Raw genomic sequence first — 26,858 nt, 5'->3', positions numbered from 1 at the left:
AGGAGCTTTTACAATCGGATTCCCAGATTTACAATCTAAATCCCAAACCAATAAAATCAGAATCTTTGAGAATGAGACACAAATTTAAGAAATAATTCCAATATGGGGCACCTGGCTGGGTTAGTTGGAAGAGTGTAAAACTTGATCTCAGGATCGTAAGTTTGAGCCCCATGTTGGATGTAGAGATTACTTAAAAAAAAAAAAATAATAATTCCATGTATAGCAAGTTTGAGAACCAGTGCTCTAGAGTTGTGTTTCTCCAGCCTCATAGTGCATTCAAGTACCCTGATGAGTTTATTAAAATGGATATTCTAGTCCAGTAGATCTAGGGTAGATCCTGAAATTCTTTGTTTCTATCAAGCTCCGGATGATACAAATACTGCTGGTACGTAGACCAAATTTTGAGTAGTAAGGTTGTAGAACTGTGCTTCTTAAACTTGGCGTGTATCAGAATCATCTGGAGGGCATGTTAAAATACTGCAGTTTCAGATTTGGTAGATCCGGAGTAGGGCCCCAGGTGACACTGATACTGCAGGTGGATGTGCACACTTTGAGCAGCAGGGGTAGAGAGCATAGAACAGAGGTTTTGGAGTCAGGCAGCCCAGGGCCCCGTTTCTGGCTTCACACCTTGCCAGCTCTGTAATCTTGCGAGTTACTTAACCTTTCTGAAATGTCATTTCATCATCCGTAAAGTGGCCATTGTTGGGTAAGATTAATTGAGCTAGTATGAAACACCTACCAGACTTCCCAGTATGCCGGTCCTCAAATTTGATTGCAAATTTGAATTACCTGAGGAGCTTTTTTTAATTTTATTTTTTTAAAGATTTTATTTATTTATTTATTCATGAGAGACCCAGAGAGAGGCAGAGACACTGGCAGGGAGAAGCAGGCTCCATGCAGAGAGCCCAATGTGGGCCTCGATCTCTGGACCACAGGATCATGCCCTGAGTCAAAGGCAGGCACTCAACCGCTGAGCCACCCAGGCATCCCTTGAATTACCTAAGGAGCTTTAAATAAATCACTCTATGGTTGTTGATTTAATTGGTCTGGGGTACTGAGCATCAGGATTTTTTTTTTTTTAAACACTCAGGTCAGGGACGCCTGGGTGGCTCAGCGGTTGAGCACCTGCCTTTGCACAGGGCCTGATCCCAGATTCCCAGGATCCAGTCCTGCATCGGGCTTCTTGCATGGAGCCTGCCTCTCTCTCTGCCTGTGTCTCTGCCTCTCATGAATAAATAAATAAAATGTTAAAAAAAAAAAAAAAAACTCAGGTCATTCTGTGCAGCCAGTACTAGGTAGTGACCTGGTGCTGTGGCTCCCAAACACTAGAATCAGATTGCTGGGCTACACTCTCTGTGTGTCTGGGTCTGTATATCGAGGGTAGGGCAAAGACTTGGCATTCCTAACAAGTCCCCAGGTGTCAGCACTATCCTCTGGGGATTACATACTTATCAATAAAGAAATGCATAGGGCCAGGGTGCTTGGCTGACTCAGTCAAGTAGAGCATATGATTCTTGATCTCTGGATTTTAAGTTCAAGCCCCATGCTGGGTATAGAGATTACTTAAAAATAAAATCTTGTAAAAAATGCACAGAGTAGGGTTAAGTTAAAGAATAAGCTTGAGGGAATCCCTGGGTGGCTCAGCGGTTTAGTGCCTGCCTTCGGCCCAGGGCCTGATCCTGGAGTCCTGGGATCAAGTCCCACATCAAGCTCCCTGCATGGAGCCTGCTTCTCCCTCTGCCTGTCTCTCTGTCTCTCTCTGTCTCTCATGAATAAATAAATAAAATCTTAAAGAATAAGCTTGGTGTGCCCACATGCAAACAGTATGCATGGAAAGAGCGGCACCAGCTGTCCCACCTCAGTCTGGCGGTGAGAGAGAAGCTCTTTATAAGGAGGGCAGGAGGAACCTGCATTGTTCCTCCAGACACTGTGCTCAAGCATGGCATCAGGGGGAAGAAGCAGTGGCCTCGGCCTGGGCGACTGGGAGCCCAGAAACAAAATGTGTGGGCAGAAGCCACAGGAAGGCCTTTGGGCTCAGCATGAGGAAGAACTCTTTAACCTTGAGAACTGCCCTGTCTGGAAGCGGCACCAGCTTCCCCTTCTGGAAGTGAGTTCCCTGGCACGGGAGGTAGTCCAGCAGAGCTGAGGAGTAGGGAAAGCTAGAGGCACTTGCATGGGAAGATCTCTGCCAGCCTTTGGAAGTCTGACACGGCAACACTCCTGCAGCCTCCCGTCAGGGTTACTCCAGAAGCTTTCTGTTTATCTGGGGAAGTGATGGACTGGGGCTTTCTCAACAGACTGGCTTTCCCCTTGCTGTTTTCCTTTGCCTCGCAGCTAGCGGTTTACTTTCCCTGGGCAAACAGGAAGGAGACTGCACTGAACAAAGCCAGCAGGTCGGCCAGGTTGCTGTGTGGGTCGCAGGTGTCACCTCCTGAGTGCACTGCAGGCGGGGCTGAGCCCTTGGGGCCTTACACTTGGCTGCGGGTTAACTGGTTCACAGGGTGGCGGGGAGGCAGGGGGCGAGGCGCGTGGTCCTCGGGAGTGACCCGGACTGGGGGGCGGCGGCAAGCCCTTCCCAGGGCAAGAAGAGAAGAGAAGGGTCCAGCCCACACCGCCGGCCACATCAGAGCACCAAGAGAACACCAAGTCTTTATTACAGGAATTCCTATGAAACAGCTCCAAGAAAAAAAACCCACACATAGGAGAAGAAACAACTAACAAAGCAACACGCACAGACTTGGGGCTGGGGCTTCCCCGCCAGGCGCTGGGAGGGGTCCGGGCCACAGCCCAGAGGCCTCTCCTCTGCCCCCAGGGTCCAGACAGTCTGGGGGGGCCACGGGCCAGGTCAGGGGGAGCAGCGGACGGCGGGTGGCGCCGCGCCAGCACCCCAGGCCCCGCGCTGCTGCCAAACTTAGGCAGGCTCCGCGGCCCTCCGGGGGAGCCCCAGCCCCAGCCCCAGCCCTGCTGCCTCTCCCGGGGCCGGGGCCGCCTCTCCGGAGCGCGCCGGGGAAGCTGGGCCAGCGAGTGGGCCCGGGCCTCTGCAGGGAGGTGCGACCGCGGCCGCGTGCCCGCATTACCTCGGGGTGACGTGTGGCCACCAGGCCCCGCCAAGGCCAGGCGCTCCCAATCCCCACACCCCGCATCCTGCGCGTTTGGAGTGGGCTGGTGCCCCACTGCGGAGGCCGGGGGGGGGACACCTCGTGCCCGCCCAGGCTCCCCAGCTCTCCCCGGAGGTCAACGCGTTCCCATCTCCGAGGCTGGCCGCAGAGACTGGGCCAGCCGCCCTCCCACTGGCAGTGGTTGGTGCCCAGTAAGGCTCTTGAACCGGAGCGTGCCTCTGTAGATCATCCACCTTCTTGTTCTCAGCAAGAGGCACCCAGCAAGCCCTTCTGCCCCAGGCACCCCCCTACCCCAGACTAGCAGCCTCATCACCTTTGCTCCTCAGTCCTGTGCTTTCTCAAGGGTCACCTCAGAACCTGCTGCTGCCCACCCTTAGTGACAGTAGGACTTCCACTTAGAGCCCCCTGTGAGCCCCCGCTGTTGGGTGACTGGCTTCTGTCTTCTGCCATCGTGGAGAATACTCCTGCCTAGCCAGTGCTCCAGCTCTGGGATGGCCACCCTCCCCATCCCTGCTGGGGGCCGTGCCAGCCCCTAACAGAGGCAGTTGGAGGGGCCCCGGCAGGGTGCCCAGCAGCCAGCTCTCCCTAGTGGCTCGTCACTCCTCTGAAGGGGCCTGAGTAACTGCCCAGTGCTCTCCCACCTGGGGCTCCGTCCAGGGGTTGTACCAAGGGTCCGCAGCCATGGGGGAAAGGCTGAGATGCAGGAAGCCATGGGAATAAAGGGCCCAAGGTGCCCAGAAGGGAGCTGGGGGTGGGGACAGGGGGGGTCAGGTAGTGTCCGTGGCCCAGAAGGACAGTTGGGGAAAGGATGGGGGCAGGGGTTCCACCATCCTGCCCTTTTGGGTGCTCCAACCTTTGCCTTTTTTCTGGGATTTTTAAAGAAGGGAGAGGGGGCACGGTGGTGGTGGTTCCTGCATTTCCACCCATTGCCCATAGAACAGCCTGGCTACAAAAGGGGCTATGATGGGCTGCTGCCCCTAGGACCCCAGGTCCTTTATCCAATCACAGCACAAAACTCCGAAGTTCTAAGTCCCATGGAAAGTGGCAGTGACAGTAGCAGTGGTAGGGCTGGAACGTGGCCGGAGAATCACCAGGCCTCAGTCCTCAGCGCCATCTGTCCGGCGGCAGCTGGGCCCTTCAGCTGGGGGCCGGTTTGGCTCTCCGGCTGCCTCCACCAGGTCAGACCATCTCCAGCAAGGAGGAACTGCTGGCATCTGGTAGGGAAAAGAGATAGAAATCGTTTTCAATGCAGCCAGGTGGTCTTTACTTGTCAGCGGTCCCCGCAGAGGTTTCGGGCAGAAGGTACCAAAGACAGGTGCTCTCTCCTTCTTCCAAGGACTCTATGCCAGCCTTGGAACTCTGCCTGAGGTCATGTCCTGCTCCCCCCACCCCCAATCTAAGTTCCTAGAACAGCAGTAACAGGGCCTGTGGCAGCTAGAGATGGAGAGGGGGGCTGGAATTCCAGGCAGAAGCAAGTGTACAGGAGGGGCTCAGGGTGGGGAAGTGGCCAGCCCATTCTGGGATGCAGCATTAACTATGATGAGCCACTCCAAAGGGACCTGTGGGAGCAGGAAACCAATTGGGGTCAGAATTTGGTGGGCTCCACACACCAGGCTGAGGAGGGCCCACTCAAACAGCAAGGGAAGGAGTGCAGAGGAGTGGCATCCTGGTGACGGGTGACCAGAGTGGGGGCAATGAAGAGACTAACAGCTGTGAACCAGGCAATGAGAGTCTACCAGTGAAGGGGTGAAAGGGACAGGAGAAATGAAATGGGGAAGTCCAGAGAAGTTGCAGTCTGGCTTCCAGCAACTTTAGACCCAGGGCTGGAAAGACGATCTGATCATGGGCACCCAGGGATGCGGAGTGGATTTGGTGGACTGAGAGAGGAGGTCAGAGTTAGGACCCACCGCACAGAAGACTTGCTGTTGCTGTAAAAGCAGTGGTGAAGTGCCAGACAGTGGGAGTGAGAAAGTCCAGGGCAGAGCTCCCGGGAGCGCTGGGACTCGGGGACTGGGAAGAGCAGCGAGGAGCAGCAGGGATCGGGGAGCAGCAGAGAGGAAGAAGACCCAGGACTCCTGGGCCACAGGAATGGGGAGAGGGGGCAGTTTCAAGAAAACGGTGGGCACGGCGTGCAGAAAGGAGCATGGGAGGATGCAGAACGTTAGGACCTGGACCTGGCAGGTGACCTTCCTGAATCAATCTGGGGGTGGTGGAAGGACTGCCAGCCTGCAACAGGTGAAAGAGGATGCCACTTTTTCCATAAGTTGGTCAATGAAGGAAAGTGGTGAAACCTCTTGGGTTTTTAAGATGGGGAGGAGGAGAAGGGTGTAGACTTGAGGAAGGAACTGGAAAGGGAAAAGCTGGATGGCTTGGGAGAGGAATAATGATGGCAAGGTCCTGATGTGGGGGCGGCTTTGGACCAGACAGGTTTTCCAGGGATGGGGGCAGCGCAAAGGGGATGGAATGGCAACAACGGAGTGGGAGGGGGGTTCTTTCCCCACACTGGCTGTATTTGGGTATTCTGGACCAGTGGGAATCGTGGGTATAGCTCCGTGCCTGAGGAAGGCCTGAGCTTCCCCGTACTGGGGGATGTGGGAGGCAGTCACCCAGAAGGGGTGTGAAGGCTGGGTGCTCAGGCTGGTTGATCCAGCTCCATTACAACTATCCTAAGGGCAGCAAGCCACTTCTTCATACTGCGAGACAGTGCCACCCTTGCCACATGGTCAACTTGAGAAAGCCCTGTAGATGCTAGCCATGGGGACAGCAGATTGAGGAAGCGTTGACAGGCAATCCTCTGATGGAGGGGGGCTGGCACGGGAATAGGTTCCACTGAGCCCTGAAGGGGTGATGACACTCCCTGATTTGCCCCCAGGGATGCACAGAAGAGGAGGAGAAGCAGCCTGAGGGCCCAGGGCTCTAGCCAGAAACAGCTGCCTTGAGAGAGACTGTTTCTTTATGTCACCCACCCCAAGCCAGCAACGGGACAGTCTATGTGAGCACAGGGCTGGTGAGGCCGGTTCAACTTTTCCCAAGTCATCTTCTGACTGTGTAGTGTGTGTCCTGGACTGTCTTTCAAACAAGCTGTAAACTATTAAGGTCAAACCTGACTTTTTCCCCTCCTGTTCCAGGGTCTGGTACAGGCAGGTGTGATTACTTTGCTAAATGAATAAATAACCAAAAAGTGAAAGGAAACGCAAAAGACTAGCTTCCATGCAGAAGACTGTGTCCCCTGCCACAAGAACAGGGAAGAAAACCAGGATCTATGCCATCTAGATGCCTGCACCCAATGCCTCTGGATCCCTGGGAGGACAGCTGGGGTCCGGGGCACAGCAGGCCCAGCCTCGGGCAGTCTCTGGTCAGCTGTAGCTCTAGGCCTTACCTCTTACTGTCCTTCCCTTAGGGCTTCCTCCGCCTTGGGCACCTCCTGCCTCCTTCCACGGAAGTCTTCATCTGAAAAGCAGAGGGAAGTTGCCTCATCCTCCACCACGCAGGACCTCACTCAGGCAGGTCCCCCAGGCTGACCCAATTCTCTCCATCCCCCTTGTTTGCTGGGGCACCTCCTGATCCTGCAGTGGGGCAGGGATGTGTGGGTGTGCCCAGAGGCACCGGAGCAGAGTGTGGGGTTAGGACAACTGGATGCTGGCCTGGTTCCATCACTGAGCTCCTGGACAAGTTCTTTCCTCAGCTTCCTCATCTGTAGAATGGGTGGGGGAGCTATACCCTCCATATGGCCTCTAAGACCCTCCTAGTCCTTGTTTCTGGATGTCTCCTGACCACCAAAGGGCCTCTGAGGCATGAGGATGAGGTTCAGCTCTGGGCCTGCTAGGGTCTAAGGCAGTGTCTCCCAACCCACATGGCCTTTGGGAGGGACTAGATGAACGCTGAAAGTTCTTTGGGCACAGAGACTGAAACTGCACAGCACTTGGTTCTTGAGGTGAGGCCTCTCCACGTGGGTAGGTCTGTCTGCCCCCTCCCACCTCAGAGAAGAGTCCCCAGAAACAGCACCTGACACTTTGTGCTCCAGGCAGAGATCTAGGTGGAGGTGCGGCTGGGGCCCCCTTCTGGGTGTGGAAGGAAGGGAGAGGCAATATAAACCAAGTAGGAGGACCCATTTCTTCAGGTCACTTGCCCACCTACCCACGATGTGTCCCCCAGGTTGGGTCCACCCACAAAATACCCAGACCCTCCTCTTGGAGAGTCACCAGTCACAAGCGATTTACAGCTCATGCTCCCCTGCCCTCCTAGCCTCACCACAAGTGTGGCCCTCCATGTCGTCCAGAAGATTAGCCGTTGACACTGCAGCTCCCAGCCTGCCGGGCCATTCAGGAAAACTGTCTCAGAGATGGGTGGGCACTGCCATCGTCCTCCTAGGTCTACCACTCCCTGTCTCTGGCCCTCCACCACCCACTCCAAGCTCAGGACAGTACCAGCCAGTACTCTTCTACAGTACCAGCCTTAGCCCCCAGTGCTCTCCAAAGCCTCCTTTCCTTGGGGTCTGGTGAGCAGCCAGGCCCTGACTTTCTCACCCAGCTCCCATCACTGAGGATGGAGAAGGGACTTCCTCCCTATTCCCCTTTGGGGTTCAGCTTCAAATATTCTGGGCCCTATTTGACAAGCATCGATGGGGAGTCTGTGTGAAAACGTGCAGAACCTTATTTTTACTCAAGGCCCTGAAAGTGAGAAGGCAGGGCCCAATGTGCTTGAAATGGGAAGGCAGCAAGATCTATGCATCAACTCAACTCAAGATATTAGGGAAGGGTTTGCTGAGCTCAGTGGAAGAACCACGTTTTCTCTCAAGAGCAGATTAGCCCAATGAGAAAGTGGAGATGTCGTGGGACAACTGGGCAGGGAGGAGCCCACGGAAGGAAGTGGAGATGCTGGCCTGCTCCCAGCCTGGTCATGGTGCTCCAGGCCAGGGGCAGCCGCAGCCCTGGGGAGGGGAGGGCACAGCCTCGAGCTGGGCCAGGGGGTCAGCGCCCTCAGCGCCCCCGAGCCAGGCCAGAAAGGATACGACTGGTGCTTGGACAAGTGTTTCCTCTTTGACTTCCTCATCCTGGTCTTCTCGGAGAAGGCCCTGGCCAGCTCGAACAACTTCCTCCGGGTGGCTGGGGCAGAGAGACCCGTGAGCCGCAGCCGCAGCCGCAGGGCCGCCCCCGGGGTGGGAGCAGGCGGCGGGCCACAGGAATGCGGTGGCAAGGGAGGGGTGGGTGGCAGCGGGGAGGCTGCCATAGCAGGCTAGCCCTGCAGGGGCAGCAGAGGCCACCGAGGGGGGGCCGGCAGGCCCCGGCAGGCGGCCGAGATCCGAGATCCGGGTATTCCTGCCCCAGCTGCGAGAGACAGCGAGCGGGCGAGCGAGCCTCTTGGCTGTCTTTCCCGCCGCCTCCCCCGCCCCCTTCACCACCTCCAGAGTTGGTTCTGGGATTTCCATGACTAATCCGAGATTTTCCCTGAAATGGAGCCTGGAAGGATGGCAGCCTCATTCACACTTGTGTGTGGGGGGAGGAGGGGTGGGGGTGGTGGTAGGTGTGTCCTGGTTGGCAGGACTTTGTGGGAGAGGTCACCAACCCCTCGGGCCTCCTGCCCACAGAAAGGGGGCTTAGCACGGGCCTCCCCACTCATCAGGCCTGGCCAAGTGCCTTCAAGCCACCAAAGGCTGTGAACTCTAAAACTGGGGTGGGAGTGGGGTGGGTGCAGCACATTATTATTTTTCGGCAGACAGCTGGCTCAAGAGGATTTAAAACTTAATTTGTAGCCAGACTCAGCTGCAGAGAGAAGAGAGGCAGGAAGGCTGAGGGAGCCAGCCTGTGCGATTAAAATGTCACTTTGGTTCACCAAGAGTCAGCTACGTTAAAAAGCTCCTGGTGGCTACCTCCCTCCTATGAGGCCACAAGGCCTGTCTTAGAAGAGATGAGGAAAGGGCATAGGCTGGACTCACATTTCCCCATATGTTTCAACTTGTCCCTGAATAAGGCATCTTCAGACACAGCAGGATTGGCATCACTGGTTCCTGAAAGGGGAAGACACTTCTGAGGGCAGGCTGGAGAGGGAGAGGGGCTGCCCAAAGGCCCTCCGGGGAGAAGGGGGGCAACATGTCAGGGCCGTCACCACAGGACAGGGGTTCAGCCTAACTTTTCCTTTTGAGGAATGGGGCAAAGATCAGGCTTCTTCCCTAACCAAGAAAGAGCTTTGGGGCGCCTGGGTGGTTTAGTGTTTGAGTGTCTGCCTTTGGCTCAGGTCGTGATCCTGGGGTCCTGGGATCTAGTCCCACATCAGGCTCCCCACAGGGAGCCTGCTTCTCCCTCTGCCCGTGTCTCTGCCTCTCTCTGTGTCTCTCATGAATGAATAAATAAATCTTGGGCAGCCCCGGTGGCGCAGCGGTTTAGCCTTCAGCCCTGGGGTGTGATCCTGGGGCTCCGGGATCGAGTCCCACGTCAGGCTCCCTGCATGGAGCCTGCTTCTCCCTCTGCCCGTGCCTCTGCTTCTCTCTCTGTGTGTGTACGGCTCTCATGAATAAATAAAATCTTAAAAAAAAAAAAAAGAAAGAAACATTTTAAATAAATAAATAAATAAACAAATCTTTAAAAAAAGAAAAGACAGAAACAAAGAAAGAGCTCTAAGAAAGGAAGACACTAGGGATTTGGGGAGGACTTCTTTCTCCACTTAACCTTACTTGGCTCTTTTGTGTATGCTCGGAGAGCTGGCTCACACACACTTCCAACCATCCGCTTCTCTCACAACTCCGCATTCCATGAAGTCATGCTGCTGGCTTGAAATCAGTTGTGGTGGGGGTATTTACATCATAGAAGTCACCCAACGCAAGGCACTGGGGCTTCCCCGACATACTGAATTGGCCATTAAATATTCACCAGCACACAGGGGCTAGCCTGCACCCAACCCAGTCTGAGAGTTAATAAGGGAATGGAAAGGAGGTGCAGGCAAAAGAGCAGGCCTTTGCACTAATGGTGATTCCCTTCTCCTTTTTTTTTTTTTTTTTTTTTTAAAAAAGATTTTATTTATTTATTTATTCACATGAGACACACACACACAGAGAGACAGAGACAGAGGCAGAGGGAGAAGCAGGCTCCTTGCAGGGAGCCCAATGTGGGACTCGATCCCAGGACCCCTGGATCATGTCCCGAGCCTAAGGAAGATGCTCAGCCACTGAGCGACTGAGCCACCCAGGCTTTCCTCCCTTCTCATTCCTGCCTGAGTCAGCCCCTCCATTATTCCCTCCAGACATGAAGTTTCTGACTCATTAGACATTAAGTGGGAATGAGAATAGCACTAGTTCCAAAGTCAAACCCCAACTGGCTACCCGGAGTCTCTCGGCTCACTCAGCACCCACTTACATCTCCTACTGCCCTCCTAAAGCCCCTGCTGTCCAGCCTGCAACTCGGCTAATCCCAAGTCACCTTGCCTGCTAAGTCCCCTGTGGGTTATTATGATCCATCTCAGCAGCCCTGGTGTGTCTAGTTCATTCAGGATCAAGGGTGAGAGACTGTCGTTAAAACTCCCAGATGCACATCTGGTAGGGCCTAAGCTCCAAGCCTGTTGCTTATGAGTCAGTTCCACAGGATTTTCTCTCTTTGAGCTGGGATCAGCTGAGCTCGCTGTCCTTCTGCTCCTCACCCCACTCCACTGGGTGATGTAAGGTCTGCTTTGGGCAAAAGCTACTACTGCTGTCTTCTCTGCAGTGGGCAGCCTAAGCATGGATGGAGGCACTGGCTGGCTAGGGGCCTTGAGGCACACACAGGGACACGGGGACAGGGTCCTACTATCAAGTATGGAACCTGGGCCTCCTGGACCTCTCTGCCCATGTTCCCAGCTCCAGCTCAACCCTTGTGCATACATCCCAATAGCCTGCTGTCTGTTCCTCGCCCTCCTTCAGGGGCTAGGGCTCCTGGAGGGGCCTGCACTCTTTTGAGGCAATTCTTGCTTCTCACCATCTTGTACACAAAGCTCAAAATTCTCTTCCTCCAGCACTAGGGTGGGGCCCAGCCACCAGCCATGGCAGATACACCCTCAGATAATGAATGAATGAACCCTGCCCTGCCCTTCTCCCTACTATGAGCATTTACTATAATCGGTGTGTCCCCAGCTTTGCTGGTTTGTTCTACCCATTTCTGGGATGGTTCTCTTGCATTCCGCACAAGACCATAAGCTCCCCCAGGGCAGAGATCAAGCCTTGGAAGTCTCTGAATCCTCCTTGAGCCTACCCATTGTGGAACATTTGTGCTGTGGCATGTCCTCTTCCTGCCCATGCTCCTGGCACTTTCTGAGTAGTTTAGCCACCTGTAAGTCAATCCCAGGGGGACCCCAAGGAGCCAGGTCTGCTAAGCAGAGGGGCCGTCACTGGAAGTAAGCAAGGTGGTGGGCTCAGAACCCTCCCAGCCTGTTTCCCCACCCAACCCCCAAACTCAGATATGCAAAGCACAGCTGGGGTGTGAGCCTCTCTGCCCTCCAGGCCGCTCTCCCAGGAAGGCAAGGTTACCTGGGGCAGGAGGAGGAAAGCCCAAGTCATTTCCCACAGCCATGCTGCTGCTGGATTTGGATTTCTGGGACTCGTATTTCAAACGATCTGGAAAAGGACCACATTCCAGTCAGGACATGAGCTCTCTTCCGGAGGCACCCTGGGTGGAGATGCAGGGGGCTGATAGAGGCTGAGCCCCCACATCTCACACAACACACACAAAATACGTGCACACGCATCTATCGGCCCTCAAAGAACCAGCTGTGCCATAGAAACTACAGCCCTGACAAACACCTGCAATAACAGAACATAACAATTAGAAGGACCCTGAGATCACACAGTCCAATTCTTCATTTAAAAGGAAAAGCCCCCCCCCCCAAAAAAAAAGGAAAAGCCCTGGGGTTCCTGGGTGGCTCTGTTGATTCAGTGTCTGACTCTTGATCTGACTCTTTCCACCCAGGTCATGATCTTGGGGTTGTGGGATCTAGCCCCACAGTCTGGGCTCCATGCTCGACGGGGAGTCTGCTTGGAATTCTCTCTACCTCTCCCTTTGTTCCTCCCTCTGCACGCATGCATACACTCTCTCTCAAATTAATTAATCAATTAATTAATCAATCTTTAAAAAAATAAGGGGTGCCTAAGATCAACCAGAGAGAAGGATTGGCTGGTGAGTCGTGTCCCTGTTGGCAGAATTCTGAGGCTCCCACAGGATAACCTGGTAGGGGGCATGTATCAACAGGACAGAGGCCACCAGATCACTGCTCCCTCTGTGCCCCAAGGCTCCAGCTGACTCCAGCCCCCTTCCCCAGCCACAAAGAGGTGGTCACAGGGACCCCACTCAGTACACCACCTCTCTCCAGGGCCAGGAGGAAGTCCCGGTTACGCTGCAGCTCCTTCATGAACTCCTCGTTCTGCAGGAAGAGCGCAATCCTCTCGTCCTCCAGGTACTGCTTCCAGCGGTTCTCCTGGTCCCGGGACCCAGGCCCAGCCACAAGGGGTAGGCCTCCCTCTCTGCTCCCAGGCTTGGAGGCCCCAGGGTTACCCTAAGGAGGGAAGCAAGCACTCTGAACAGCTCCTCACAATGGCACATGCTGCACAAACCTCCATGCATACTGGGCTCACACGTGTCCTTTCCCAGGATCCTCCGGCCACACCCTGGGGCCTGCACCTGCCACTGGGCTCTAGTGGTCAGTCAAAGTCCAACTTAGCAGGCCAGACTCCTCTTTCTACCTGTGGGCCATCCCAGCCCCCATCTACAACCTGAACAGTCCTGAAAAGTGATCTGCAAGCCGCCCAATAGCTTGGCTAGCTCCACGTGGATGCTGAAACTCAAAACTCTCCCTGTCCTAGCTGTGTCAGGGTGAAGCCTCCTTCTTGCAAGGGCCATGCCAACAGCAGGGGAAGAAACTATCCCATAGGAGGGTGGGGAGGTGCCCGGACCCTCTGCCACCGGCTGCCCCTGTGCCCACCTCCCTCCAGCCTGGGGTGATGGCTGTAGCCACAGACTCCTCAGGGCTGTCACCTTCCCTGGGTGGAACAGGAAACCTCCAGGCCCAGGCAGGAAATGAGGCTTTCGGTTCAGCATTCTTTCCCTGCAAACCCAGGGCAACAGAAATAGCTCAGCCTGGACTCAAACATCAGGAAGCGAAACCGGCTGGCACAAACTGGGGGCAAGCACAGCTGCCTGGGGGGCTTTCCCCATTACCTGTATGCTGTCCAGCTGCTGGGGCAGGATGCGGAGAAAGTCATCAGGGAGGTTGCCCAGCAGGGGTGGGTTCCAGTTACGATAGCGTCTCTGGCTCGAAGCGGGTCCAGAGCCCAGGACATGGATGCTGGAGGGTGAGAGGTAACAATGATGAGGGAAAGGGTGTCTCAGCCCATCACACCAGGATCCTGCTCAGAATGGCATTTCTGCTCCCAAGCTCCCCAGGGCCTCCAGGGCCTCCCGGACAAAGGTCCAGAGCTCTATCTCTCTTCCCAATCGGGCCTCTACCAACCTCAGTCTCTGGCCCCAGGGCCTGGGCTCCTGCTCCAGACCCACACGGCTCTCCAGCTACTCTGTGCCCTCAAGGTCTCTAGGCCTAGAGCACTGTCTGTTAATGGCGCTCCAGCTGGGCGTCATGGATCTCCCTGTAGATGTTTGTGAATGCCCTCTACAGACAGCAGGTGTATCCCGGGCACCCAGCACAGTGCCAGCTCCTGGCTGCTGAGAAGCCGGCGTGCTCCCAATGACCAGACACAAAAGCTGCCACCCCCAGCCTGCCAGAACGCTGCTCTGCTGGGTTGGGGTGTGGGGACATGGGGATGCAGGACCCCTAGAGAGCAGAGCAGATTCAGGCCCCAGGTCTGGCTCAGTCACCGCCAGCAGGCTGACACCCACCCCCACCCCCCCACCCCCCACCCCCGCTCTCCTCTGGGACTCCGGACTCCGCTTCCTCATGGAGAAGCCGTCTCCCTGCCGAGGTGGGCGGGAGCCCCTCACGAGGCTGGGTCGTGAATGGGGTCCTGAAGGTGGGAATGGGTTCGAGCGGCCAGGGGTGCTCAGAGCAGCTCTCCCTAAGGCGGGAGGTGCCACGGCTGAGGCCATCGGCCAGGGGTGGCGAGGAGGACAGGAAGAGAAGCGGTGGCCCGAGCCCCCCTGCCCGCCCCGCGGGCCGGGCCTGCCATCCCCGGGCTGAGAGCAGCCTGGGGCGCAGCCAGGAGCTCCCCACAGCTCCTCGGTGGCCTGCAGCGTGGCAACCGCAGGACACGTGTTCTGCTGAATCAGGGAAATGACACACACAGAAGGCTGCGGCTGGGGGTGCGGCGGCGCTCTCCCGGCTTTGATTTGTCTCCAGCTCCAGGGATCCCGCCGCCCCCTCACTGGAGGGGAGCTTTTCCGGGCTGCCGCTGACTGTGGAAATAACTTCCTTTCCTGTTCTATTCTGGGCGGGTGGCCTGGCGGGGCGAGGGGGCGGGGGCGGCAGACGGATAACAAGCTGCCAAGCGGCGGTGGAGCCCGGGAACCCGCCGGCCACCCGCTGCCGCGCAGGTGAGGGGAGGCTCCCGGAGGGAACAGGGAACGGCGGCCAGGCAAGCCGGCCCGTCCCAGGCAGCTCCCCACCATGCTCGGGCCTCTGTCCCTGTCCGAGGCCTCATTCCTCCCGAGGGCAGGGGCCACGATGCCCCCGAAGTAGGGACTCGCAGACCACCCCCCTCCACCCCGTGGTTGGCCCCAGCGCAGAGAATTCCTCTCCAGGGCCTTCCCCCAGGACACGGGTACCCACTCCAACTCACTCACACCCGGAGCCGCCGGGGAAAGTGAGGAGTTGCCCTGGGACCCCTCTAGCCATTTGTTACTGAGCCCAAGAGGGGAGGGGGACTAGGAGCGGGAGGCCCGGGCAGCCTGGGTGGCTCAGCGGCTTAGCACTGCCTTTGCCCAGAGTGTGATCCTGGAGACCCAGGATCAAGTCCCACATCAGGCTCCCTGCATGGAGCCTGCTTCTCCCTCTGCCTGTGTCTCTGCCTCTCTCTCTCTGTGTGTCTCTTATGAATAAATAAATAAAATCTTTAAAAAAAAAAAAAAAAAAAGGAGCGGGAGACCCCTCCGCAGCCCGGTTTCCCTGGCTGCTGGGCCCAAGGTTCTGAGGAAGGTCGGGCCTGGCCCGGCAGAGATGAGGTCAGCCCAGCCGCAGCTGCAAGAGCCAGAGGGGGGGTGGCTCAGAGCCCCGGCGGCCCAGGCAACTCCATTGTGGTCGGAAAGGAATGTCAGAAATGAGCTGAGAGGCAAATAAAAAACTTCCAAGGCTGTAATTTCAACAGAAAACGGCAGGTGGCCTGGGCGGAGGGGTAACTCTGGGTCTTAGAGACCTCTTTCATTCCGGAGATAGAGGGAAGGGCTGGCTGGAGGAGGGGAAGCAGAGAGAAGGCTAGGGGGCTCTCCTGGCCCAGGGCCTCTGCTCCAGGAACCCATCAGACCCCCAGGCTTACCCATGGAACATCAGACCCCAGAAGGATTTCAGACATGAACCTTCCAGGCAGTATCTTTGTAACGACTGGACACTGAGGCCCAGATGGAGTCGGGCCCTGTCCAGGGACACAGATCACGCAAGCAAGCCTGGGCCCAAGAGTTCTGACTTTGCAGGCCCTTGCTCCTGGGATCACCCTGCCTCTCTCTTGTCTCAGCAGGGCAAGTTCCCAAACCCTACCCCATCTGCAGTCCCTCAGGTGACTGGAGGTGGGCAGATGGACAGAGGGGCCTCCTGCTATTCCTTCTCCTCCTCCACCACCCCACCAGCCCCACCAGCCAGAGGGAGATTCTAAAACACTAACCTGATCCTGTCACTCCCCAGCTTAAACCTGCCGGTTGCAAGATAAGGCCAAAGCTCCTCAGAGGACCCAAAAGTCTCCTCAGGATCAGCTCACTGCTCCAGCCTCAGGGCCATTCCATATTTTCTGGAGTTCCCCCAAAGCTCCCGGATGGTTCTCCCTCTCCTGCCTCTTGGCCTTTGCACAAGCTGTTTCCCTTGCCTGAAATGCCTTCCTGTCCTCTGCTTCACTGGGAGTAGCTTGGACATGAGTTCCTCCAGACAGACTTTCTTGCCCCCAGCTCTATGCCTCCTCCGGACTCTGATCTCCTCGGGGAATGGTGGGGAGATCTAGGCAGTGCTGTATTCATCTGAGCATCACACACATGGTTCAGCACCTGCATATTGCAAGAGACTCAGTAGATACTGGGAATGAATGTTCTGGATAGAGAGGCTGAATAAGTCCCTGGAAATAACCTAGGGGTGGGCCTCGGCCTAGCAGGGCCATCCTGGGACAAAGAGGGCACATGCTCAGAGCCTGGCCCTGCTTCTTCTCACCACTGGCCTCAATGTTCCACATTAGAACTCAGAGGCCAGGTGTACAGCCCAGAGTGGGAAGGAGCAGTACACCATAGGTGATAGGTCTGATCCATGCCTGGGACTGTGCTAAGTGCTCCACGCATAGTATTTTGTTCGATCCTCACAATAGTGCTGATGTGGGGATTAGTATTTCCATTGCACAGGTGAGGAAAGTGAAGCTCAGAGAGGTTAAATAGTGAGCCAGAGGCCACACAGCCAAAGCACCTAAAGTATCAGAAGCTGGGCAGCTGAAAGAAGGAGGTAGGAGAAGGAATTCTATAATTCTGTAATTCAAGTTCTCTGCCCTGTGTCCTCCCCAGGCCCAGCACAGCCTTCATTTCTAGGTCAGGGCCCTAAACCTAGTGCTGAGGTCACCTCGGCCCCAACTGTGGCTTCCGTCACTGAGCTCCACTGCCCCTGCCCTCACAGCAGCTGAGCACCCAGCCAGAGGAAAAGAGGGAGGATGCAGCCTGGGTACCCATGCCAGGTTTACCCTGAGACTCTGTCTCTTATGACCCCAGTTTTGCCTCCTGAAAAACAGGCAGAATTACTTTGCCTAGTACAAACTGAACGCTTTGCAAAATCATCTTAGAATATTAAAAAAAAAAAAAAAGTCAAAGGTTAATCACTTACCCCTGGGCTCCATGACCCATGTGAGGCTACAAGTCCTGCCAAGGCCTCACTTAGACCAACCCACATACATCTTGCATCCCACCCCACTGGAGCCTCCACAAGAAAGGAAGGACCCGAGCTTGCTCCCTTCCCTGACTCAAAACACTGTTCCCTCTGTCCTGTAACCTTCTAGGCTTCCATCAACTCCCTGAGCTATAATCACAGCGAATTTTCTCATTAGGGAGGTGAAAGACACAGCAGTGAAGACATTGGTTTTGGAATCAGAATGGCCCCAGCTCACAGCTCAGCTCTGTGGTCTTGGGAAAGTTATGAAACTTCTCTTAGGCTTTGCTTCCTCATCCGTAAAATGGGGATGCTAACAGTGCATTCATAAGTCGTTCAATGATCAGAATGTGATGTACATAAAAAGCCTCACCAGTTTCCTTCACTTGGTGGATGGTGGCTGTTGTCATTGACCCTACCCGCATAGCAGAGTTCTCCACCACCACAGCCAGAGGTGCCCAAGATCCCCAGAAGGAAAAATCCACTGGCACAAGTGCCCTGTCCCACCATCACCCCCCACCCAACTCCTTAGCTCCCCAGCCCTGAGCCATTCTAAGGAACTGCAGCTCTGAGACTCCAGCAGCCCCACTACAAACATCATGAAGCCCAGAAAAACAAGCACCTCAGGGACCCAGCTGGCAACCAGCTCCACGTTAAACTTCCAGATTAGAGTCCCTCCCGTGGAAGAAGTTTCCAAGAACCTAGCAGTCTATTCCTCCACCTTCAGTTATCAAAGGATCCCAGAAAAAGACTTACTTGCTCCCATTGCCTAAAAATCCCCAAAACATTCCTAGACTAGGGATGGCAAACAAATATCCATCCCATCAATTATTGCAGACTGTCTGGGAGTTGCTGTGTAGAAGAGGATTTGGAAGTTCTGTCTCAACTGAGCAGGAAAGGGCCTGGTGGTCAATTAGTAATGTTTGCCAAAGGCTCAGGAGGGGAATTGTCAGTACATAGGCTCTGTGTTTGTTTCTCCCACTGGCATGGGCCTTGACTATAAGATCCCAGAAGGTAGCGCCAAGCCTCATGTAACTCTGTGCCCCACATCGTGTTCAGCATCACACCTAGTCAAGAGGAAGAATTCTGTGAATGTTTGCTCTTGGGATCCTGACAGTGTGAAAGTTCTTCTTGGTATCTAGCTAAGATATCTCTTGCCGCAGTTATTGGTGGAATAATATCCTGAGGGTTCCAGCCAAGTTTCCCACTGTGTTTGTACTCAACCCCACCCACCCCCACCATTCCCCACCCCAGATCCCTTTCCCCACTGCCATGCTCTCCAGGGGAGATGGGTTCTCACCGGGGTGGTGGAGTAGGGGGAGCCAGAGGGTAAGGTCTGTCAAACATGTGCATGTGGTAGGCTGGCGGGGAGTAGACAGGCGGGGGTTCTTCATCAGAGCTATCAGGTTCCAAAGTCCTTTCCAAGATCTGTATCAGAAACAATAAAAAAAGAAATGTTAACAATCCTTTGAATTTAAATAACATTCAGACAAAATCAAGCATGGGCAAGGATGCGTAGTAAGGGACTCTCCGTCGCTGTGGGAGTGTAAATTGATATGGCCACCACTTTGCCAAACTGTTTGGATTTATATGAAGCTGCACGCATGGCTGCCTCTGACCTTACAATTCTCATATACTCAACGGGCATGAAAGCACATGTCCCCAAAAGAATGTTCAGAGCAACATTATCCACCCTAGCAAGGTTTAAAAACAGGCAAAACCAATCACGGGGCTAGAAGTCAGAGCAGTATGATCTCTGTGGGGGTGCAGAAGGTTGGGAAGGGACCCCAGGGGGATTCCAGGCTGGGTTGATGTTTCTTGACCTGGGCACGGGGGAAAGGTCATTGAGCCGCACACATATGATCCGTGTGCTCTTCGGTACATGTGTTACTTCTGATAAATAACTTTGACATCATTCATGCTCTCTCTCAAAGTACTTCCACATCAGTTATCTCACCTGAACATCAAACAACTTGGCAAGGAAGCATAAGGATCATTACTCCCATTTTATAGACAAGGAAACTGAGGTCCAGGCTCATTGACATGGCAAAGCCCTATGCTATTTTTGGAACTGAGTCTTCAACTTAGTCTCCACAGCAAGGATCCATCCTTCAAGCACAATGCCCACATGTCTTGGTTGGATTCTCAGGATGGACGGTGGCAAGGGGAGTACCCAGGATGCTTCTCCCTCCTGGACTCTTCTCTTCATCCAGAAGACAGAAAGCGAGGCAGGGAAAAGCCAAGGCCTGGCCCAAGCCTAGAGTTTCTACTCTGTGGACTGACTGACCTGGATCCTTCCACAGAGATCCCCAGAGGAGTCTGGGGCGGAAGGCAGGAGGTGACCATCGACCAGGTCAGACACACCCCAGCTGGCCTACCACACCTTAGCTTCCTGCTCCCTATCCCCTGCTCTCCACTTCTGTTCCCATCTCCTTTAAAACCAAAGAACACGAGAAGGTCTCAGAGACTGTCCGTGGGCCCAGAGACCCCAGGCCCTGCATTTTAACACTGAGTGAGTTTGCAGAAGTCATGCTAAACTGCTTCTGCAAGCCTGTGTGGGGCTTGGCTGCATTGGCACCTCTCTGCCCTGAGCCCACCCATGCCCAGGCACCCAGGGGCTCACAGGGACACCCAGGCACACACACAAGTGCATACATGCACACACACATACACACACACACACACACACACACACACTGCCACACTTTGTGCATACACAGCCAGCCTGACCCAAGGAGGCCTCCCTCCCTGGAATGCACTAACGTTCTTTCCTTTGAGGCGGAAAGTATTTAAACAGATGCTTTTGCAGAAAAAGAAGAATGTAGCTGCTTTGTGGGCCACTGCTCTGCTTAGCCCAAATTTCCACAAGACGAAAAAGAGAGAGAGAGAGAACACTGCAAGCTCCAGTCCAGTTCACTGGGGAACCTTGGGTGCCTGGCACAGGACAGGGCTCAGTACCTACAGGGTACACCCAGAGAACAGGTTGCTTCTGGCCCCCAGCCCACACTCCCTACCCCTCAGTCCCTGCTGCTCTGAGGGACTGGGTTCCAGACGGGGGCCCTGATGCCAACTTCTCCTTCCGTGGCTGGTGTATGCGTGATGGGTGAGGAGGGGAGGGCCATGTCCCCGAAGGAAGCTGCTGGAGGGTTCCCTAGATTGTGGCCTGTACAGCAGCCTGCCTCCAGACTCAGGGAGATCAGGCCCCCTCCCCTGGCAGGCGCTCCTGCTCCTCAGACCAGCCTCCTGGGGCTGCAGGAAGCAGACGTTCTTCAGAGGCTCCCAGAGCAGAATGAGGAACCACCAAGGAGGCAGGCAGCGGGCCAGGCACGCTCCAGAAAGGCTGATCCCGAGTCCCTAGGGAGAGTAAACCCGCCGTGCTCCTGGCCTCTCCCTCAGCCTCTCTCCCCACAACCCCACCAGCCACAAGGAGGTTGTTCCTCTGGCTCTCGAGGTGCTGAAGTTTTCAGCTCCGTGGCCCCTTGGCTCAACTCAGTCTGGGTGATGGATGCCTGCCAGGTGTTCTGGGGGCCGGGGGCCAGGCCGCCAATCTGACAAGAGATATTTCTCTGTGGCAAGGATGCCCCCCCTGGGCCAGCCCACCATCCATCAGCGCCCAGCGAGGGGGCTTTCTCCAGTCAGCAGTTAGTGTCATTCCAGCTGCTGCTCATAAATTTTCTGAAGCACTTTCCGCTGGCTCAGGAACTGCCTGCCGACGGGCCAAGCAGAGCTCCAGAGGTGGGGGTTTGGGGAAACAGCCAAGGAGGGGCGCCAAGAAGGGGCTCAATTTGGAAATCGAGTCTTAGAAAAACAGAAGCACACACGGTGCAGGCCTATCTAGGCGATAGTGAAGCCCCGTGGAGATCACAGGCCTGTGGGTGCCGTGGACGAAGGAGGAAAGACGATTCTATCCTACTTGCCAGGCTGCAGATTCAGTGAGGGTGTAGAAAGGGTCAGAGTATACAGAATACTTTCCTTCCAGCTCACACTTAAAGGATGTATTTGCAAACAAGCACCCATGCTCACACACACACTCACCCCTCCTTTGCACAGAGGGGATCTGGGTTTTCTAAGACTCCTTCCACTGGCTAATCCAGGCAGATCGAAGGAGTGGTCTCCCAAGGAAAGAGACTAAAGAAACCTGTGCAAAGGCAGGAGCAACATTTATTCACACAACGAGTGTTCCCGGGGTGCCTGTGATGGGCCTGGACTGTCCTGGGTGCTGCAGATGACATAGTGATTAGGCAGATTGTCATCTCACCCAGGGGGAGAAATCCCAGGCAGCACCGGCTAAGGGAAGAAGGGCCAGTAGCTTCGCCCTGCAGGAGGCCTCTGATTCATAGAGTGGATGCTTGCAGGGCTGTGCTGACAAGGAACCTGAGGCTATATCGGGGCCTAGGTTTTCTGTCAATGGAGGTAATAAGGATGCCACCTCACAGAGCATATGACTGGAAGGACAGAGACATCTGAAGCACGTAAGATGTGCCTGTCACAGGCTGGAGACTCAGTGAAGAGCAGAGTTAAATGCCATCCACTGGGCCCTTCCATCTCGTCCATAGCCGCATGTCCCAGAAAACCCTGCAGGCAGTAACCCTATCACGGAAAGACTCTGTGTGTCCCTTCTGTACCCAGCACTGCAGGTCCTGCAGAGACTGGAGGGGAGGGGGGTCAAATATTTACTGGACTCTTGGATGGGGCCAGATGGGCCCTGATGCAGCAGGGTGGTCCCTTTGCCCCCAGCGACCTCCCTGAGAAAGGAGGAAACTGCTTCGGCAATGCTTGCTGCTGCCTCCATCATGTCTTGGTCAGAGGAATTTAGCCAATAAATCTGAGGTCACTCCTCTTTGGTGGCTCCCTATGCTCTAAGGACACAGCCCTGTTCTTTCTCGAAGGCCATGCCTTCTCAAGTTCTCAGTCTCTGCAGGCTCCAGAGGTCCTGACAGATGGTCCTGCTGCCAGCTTCCTCATGACTCACGCTCTCTTTCACCTTTGAACCTTTGCATGAGCAGTTCCTTCCATCTGCACACCCTCTTCCTCACTCCCCACTTCTTCTTTGGGTCTCAGTTTGGCCATCTCTTCCTCTGGGAAGCCATCCTTCCTCTCCTGCTTCCACTTCTCCTACCATAGCACTCACTGCCTCTGGCTATCACTGCCTGACTCTTGTGAGCTCTGTGTCGGGAGAAACTTGGTCTGACTTGGCCAAGGTGGACACCCAGAGGTGTAAAAGGAGCCTTTCTAGAAAAATACAGGCTAGAGGGCCCCAGCCTGGAACTGGACCTCGGTATGTTGGAGTAGGGCCCAAGTGTGTGCATTTTGAGCAAGCTCCTCAATTCTGATGACCCCACTTGGGGTCTAGTACTGTGCCTGGCACACCACTGCGTAGGTATGCAATGTTTGTTGAATGACTGTATGATTTCTGCCCATAAAAGGCCACCGACTGGCTGGGGTTATGGTGTTCCTACGAGAAAGGGGCTGTTCATGAGTTAGAACGCAGCCAGGGCTAACAACCCAAGTCCTCTAAGAGGGTGAGACGGCGTCGGGCGAATCCTGGGGCCGTGCCCCTACCTCGGGGGGGATGCTGTCCTCCGAGTCTGAGCTGTCCTCGTAGACGCCGCCGCCACCGCCCTCCAGGTTCATCTGCAGCAGCTGGTCGATGGTGGCGTCCACCGCACCGCTGTTGGCGCGCAGCACGCACTCGATGATGTCGTAATCCATGTTGGGGAACATGGTCTTGAAGTCGTCCATGGCCTGGTTGAACTCGAGGCGGCGCACCTGGCGGGCCGGCCGGCTGTTGTTGAGCTCCTGCGAGGCGGCCGCGTCGCCCCCGGGCCCGGCCCCGCGCGCCCCCGCCGCGCCCCCGCCCCCGCCCCCGCCGCCCCCGCCGCCGCCGCTACTCCGGCGGAACAGGCTGGTCATTTTGCCGAGCCGCTGCGGGAAAATGTTTGCGGCGGGCGCCGAGCCCCTGCCGCCGGGTCCCTGCGCCGTGGCCGCTCGCTCGGGGGGCTCGGGGGGCGCGGGGGGCGCGGGGGGCGCGGGGGGCGCGCGGGGCCCCGGGGCGCGAGGCTAGGGCGCAGGGCCGGCGGCGGCCCTCGCGGAGCGGCCCTGGCGGGGCGGCGGCATCCGGGCCTGGGCAGCCGCTCATCCGCACCCCGGGGACATCCTGGGGCCGGCTCCGCCGACGGTCCCACCTGAAACAGAGGGGGAGAGTCAGGGGCGGGATGCCAGGGCAGTCGGGGCGTCCCTGCCCGCGCGCCCGCGACAGCCCCTTCTTGGCGCTTCCTCTCCAGCCGCAGTAGTCCCGCAGCCACGGTTCTGTGCTAGCGCAGAATTGCCACCCGTGGCGAAGGCTTACTTTAGGCCGGGCACCATCCTGCGTGTTCTGGGCGGGCCGACTCCTGACAACCCGACGAGGTGGGCGCTAGTGTCCCCATTTCGCAGGCAGGAAAAGTGAGGCATAGAAGCCGAGGAAGTGGAGGGACTCGGATTTGAACCACTGGTCTCAACCACTACTCCTACTGCCCAGGAGCCTCGAGGACCTGAGGCCACTGGTCTCCAGCCTACCCAGTCTCTGCGTCCCAAACCATGTTACCAACTTGATGATGCCAACATCATGGCCTCCAGCTTGTGGATGGTGCCAGTAAATCTTCTACTTTTTTAAAAGATTTTATTATTTATTTATTTATTCATGAGAGACACAGAGAAGAGAGAGAGAGAGAGAGAGAGGCAGGGACACAGGCAGAGGGGAAGCAGGTTCCATGCAGGGAGCCAGATGCGGGACTCGATCCTGGGACCCCAGGATCATACCCTGGATGGAAGGCAGGAGCTCCACTGCTGAGCCACCCAGGCGTCCTGCCATTAAATCTTCAACAGAAAACTGTCCAGCCCACTCACAACCAAGCACGTAAATCACTGCCAAGGTCACATTTTTGTTAGTGTGGTCAACTGAGAGTTGAATATATCTAAAAACCTAATTCTGGCTTTCTCATGCTGATCCCAAGATTTACAGTAATTTTGTTAATTGTAGAAAAGTGGCAGCTTTAAGGGACCATTCCATCAAAGGGTATTTATTTCTTAAGTCTGACAAGACAGGTGCAAAGCTGTTGTTTCCCTTTTCTAGGACATGGGGTCAATCTTAACAGCGGACATAGGTTCCTATGTCATGTGAGCAAATCAACATGATGCTCTTCCTTGCCCTGATCTCAAACAAACAGATGATAGTGTAAGAAGGAGGAGAGCAGAGGAGTGCGGAAGGTGCGGTAGATGGGCTCTCACTCACCCCAAGGTCACAAAATCCAGAGCAAGCATGGATTCTTTCTGTCCCTTTCAGTCAGTCCCTGCACAGGTCAAGTAAGACTGCATATTGTTCCCCAGTGCCACCATATTGAGATTCTAACCTCCTTTAAACCTCTACCTCAGGGACGCCTGGGTGGCAGAGGAAGAAGCAGGCTCCATGCAGAGAGCCCGATGTGGGACTCGATCCAGGGTATCCAGGATCACGCCCTGGGCTGCAGGGGGCGCCAAACCGGTGCGCCACCGGGGCTGCCCATCCCTCCCAGCTTCTGGAAAACATTTATTAACACTGGTATGTCTACATCTAGATACTTTCTCTATGCATCCACTACCATATGTATGAATTTATTTTATGGAGATGCGATCAAACCATAAATTCTATGCAACTTGTTTTTCCACTTAATAATTTATTGTAGCCATCTTCTCATGTCAGAACATATAGATCTACTTCATCATTTTTAATGCCTGAGTAGTATTCTGTTGATGACTGGGTGAAGCATGATTTATTATCCAACTTCTTCCACCCCCTGTCTTCCCAAACGAGCAACTCACAGCCCAGAGAGGCCATTTTACAAGGAGACACGGAGAGGTGACCTCAAATGATCAGTCCAAGAACTGTGATGAAAATGAGCACAGGAAGGTAGCCAAGTATGACTTGCCGGCTTTAGACACCCCAACCCCCATGCCCACACCTCTCCACCACCCCTGCCACGTCGGAAGGTCAGAGGATGCTGCTCTGATTCTGCCAAAACTCTACCCTGGAGCTGCTGCCTTTGTCCTGGGCTCTGGAAACCTCTGCTGAGGCCTCTAACAAAGACTTCAGGGGCACGTGGCCCCAGAAGCCAGTGCCCGGGGCGGCCATCTGCTGTCCTGCTGTCATCGCACACACAGGTCAGTGCCTTGTGTTAACACTCTCTCTGGAGTAAAGCCACCTTCTCCCTGCCCTGCAAGTAATTTATTAAAAGATTGAGGGACTTGGCTCTCACTTTGCCAAGGTCAGACCCTTGGAGAGAGAAGCCAGGATCTGACCCACCCCTGGTGGAGGAAGAATGAAGATGATGGGGTCCACATTTTCTGCTTTACCAGCCCCCTGGATTGGCCCATCAGGCTGTGTCATGAAGGTCCTGAGAGGCATTCCCATGGCCCTACCATCTACAGGAAGTAAACGGGTTCAGAGCCAGGCTGCCAGCCCTGTTCTGCCAGGCCCCAGCTGTGGGATCTTGGAGGAATGTCCCCTCCTGTCTGTTCCCAGTGCCCGCACCTGTACTTCGGGACTTCAATGAGCATGAAACAAGATCATTCTCCACACAGTGCCTGGAACACAGTGAGCTGCCTGGATGGTATTGCCACCACCTCCAGAAGGCTGGCAAAGCGCCAGGATCAGTCGGGACACTGGCCAAGCCATTACCCAGAGTGGATGGGGTGGGTGAGTCCTTCAGGCCTCAAGAAGTGCTGATCCTCGAAGCCCCAGGGAAGGCTGGCTGGTCTGGGCAGCCGGGGACACAACAGGTCAAGCCGCCTCCTCTTCCATCTACCCCAGGTGTGAAGCCTGGAAAAACAGCCTTTCCTGCACACGTGTACCACTACACGGCATGGCTGACAACTCCGGGCCAGCCCCACAGCCTGCTCCACATGTCAGATGAAGACAGTGGCACCCAAGGCTTGTCAGAATGGCTCAAAGACATATGGCTGGTAGTGGCAAAGCCTAGACTTTCCCATCACAGGTCGTCCTGTGGATGAGGAGAAAGTGGCTCAGAAAGGCTAATGGAAAGTGCAAGGAAACAGGATTGGCTGTTCAGAGATACCATCTCCACAAGACTCTGCAAGAACACACAGACCCAAAAACCAAGCTGCCTATAATTAGCAGCAGGTGGGGCTACGCACCCCTTGAGGACCATCCTTCTCAGAGCTCAAGTACAGAGTGTGAGGCCAGGGCTGAGGTGGACTGGCACAGCTGGGAGCAGGCAGGAAGAAGGGCTGTCCTCGGGGTCAGTGTCATCCACACCGGGCTGCCTTTTGCAACAAGCATGGCTCAAATGAAAAGCAATTTAAAACACATGGAAGAATTAAGGCAGGCGACTTAGGTTTACGAGCTTGTGCCAGGCGCTTTCTCATTTCATCTTTATTACAACTCTAGAGAGAGATGTTATCGTCTCCATTGCATAGCTGTGGAAGCCAGTTCAGAGAAGTCAGGTAACCTGTACGAAGTCACACAGCCAGTGCGTAGAGAGGGCCAGAATTAGGAACCCACCCCCTGAGAGCCAAAAATGCCCAGTCAGGCTCGGAGGGCTAGGAGCCAAGGAGCCTCAGAAATGCAGCCTTGCTTGTGGCCCAGGCTCAGAAGACTAGGCGCAGCCTGGCTGACATTCCAGCAGAGGAGATAGGACCTAGACAGCACTGGGGGAGGGGTGTCTGTTGGCTCCGCCCCAGAGCTGGCCCTGT

At 55.3% G+C, this 26,858-nt stretch overlaps 1 protein-coding gene and 1 long non-coding RNA gene across 5 annotated transcripts in view; both read right to left on the bottom strand.

Annotated features, from left to right (window-relative positions):
• Positions 1-2,630: 2,630 nt before the first annotated feature.
• Positions 2,631-23,126, bottom strand: CUEDC1 (CUE domain containing 1). 3 transcript variants are annotated; one of them, XR_013354340.1, is made up of 11 exons: positions 22,692-23,124; positions 18,430-18,557; positions 13,295-13,421; positions 12,440-12,632; positions 11,611-11,697; positions 9,055-9,126; positions 8,131-8,224; positions 7,371-7,429; positions 7,125-7,180; positions 6,499-6,569; positions 2,631-4,333 (listed from the first exon to the last, which is right to left on the bottom strand). XR_013354340.1 is itself a non-coding variant. In XM_077852557.1 (10 exons), exons 1-9 carry the CDS (start codon positions 23,040-23,042, stop codon positions 6,502-6,504), a joined length of 1,179 nt encoding a protein of 392 aa, XP_077708683.1. In that variant the 5' UTR covers positions 23,043-23,114; the 3' UTR covers positions 2,631-4,333; positions 6,499-6,501. The 3 variants fall into 3 exon arrangements, 2 of the variants coding, with proteins under 2 accessions (XP_077708683.1, XP_077708684.1); XM_077852557.1 differs by lacking the exon at positions 7,125-7,180 and having other exon boundaries at positions 22,692-23,114; XM_077852558.1 differs by lacking the exons at positions 7,125-7,180; positions 7,371-7,429; positions 8,131-8,224 and having other exon boundaries at positions 22,692-23,126.
• A 32-nt stretch (positions 23,127-23,158) lies between these two features.
• LOC144286291 (uncharacterized) overlaps positions 23,159-26,858 on the bottom strand; it is a 61,408-nt gene continuing 57,708 nt past the window's right edge. For both annotated transcript variants that reach the window (XR_013354341.1, XR_013354342.1), the window contains one exon: positions 23,159-23,314. This is a non-coding gene — a long non-coding RNA (uncharacterized LOC144286291). The remainder of the gene's footprint in view (positions 23,315-26,858) is intronic.

Source organism: Canis aureus, chromosome 16 (genome assembly GCF_053574225.1).
Source record: "Canis aureus isolate CA01 chromosome 16, VMU_Caureus_v.1.0, whole genome shotgun sequence".
In the NCBI taxonomy this organism is placed as follows: domain Eukaryota; kingdom Metazoa; phylum Chordata; class Mammalia; order Carnivora; family Canidae; genus Canis; species Canis aureus.
This window is presented reverse-complemented; position numbering and strand designations above follow the sequence as displayed.

Coding starts and splice junctions, on each gene's coding strand:
- CUEDC1 (XM_077852557.1), bottom strand. CDS start 23,042: ATGACCAGCCTGTTCCGCCGGAGTAGCGGCGGCGGCGGGGGCGGCGGG. Junction 11,698..12,439: donor CCTCCTGGCCCTGGAGAGAG/GTGGTGTACTGA, acceptor GTCCTTTTCCAG/ATCGTTTGAAATACGAGTCC. Junction 9,127..11,610: donor CTTTCCTCCTCCTGCCCCAG/GTAACCTTGCCT, acceptor TTCCCCTTTCAG/GAACCAGTGATGCCAATCCT.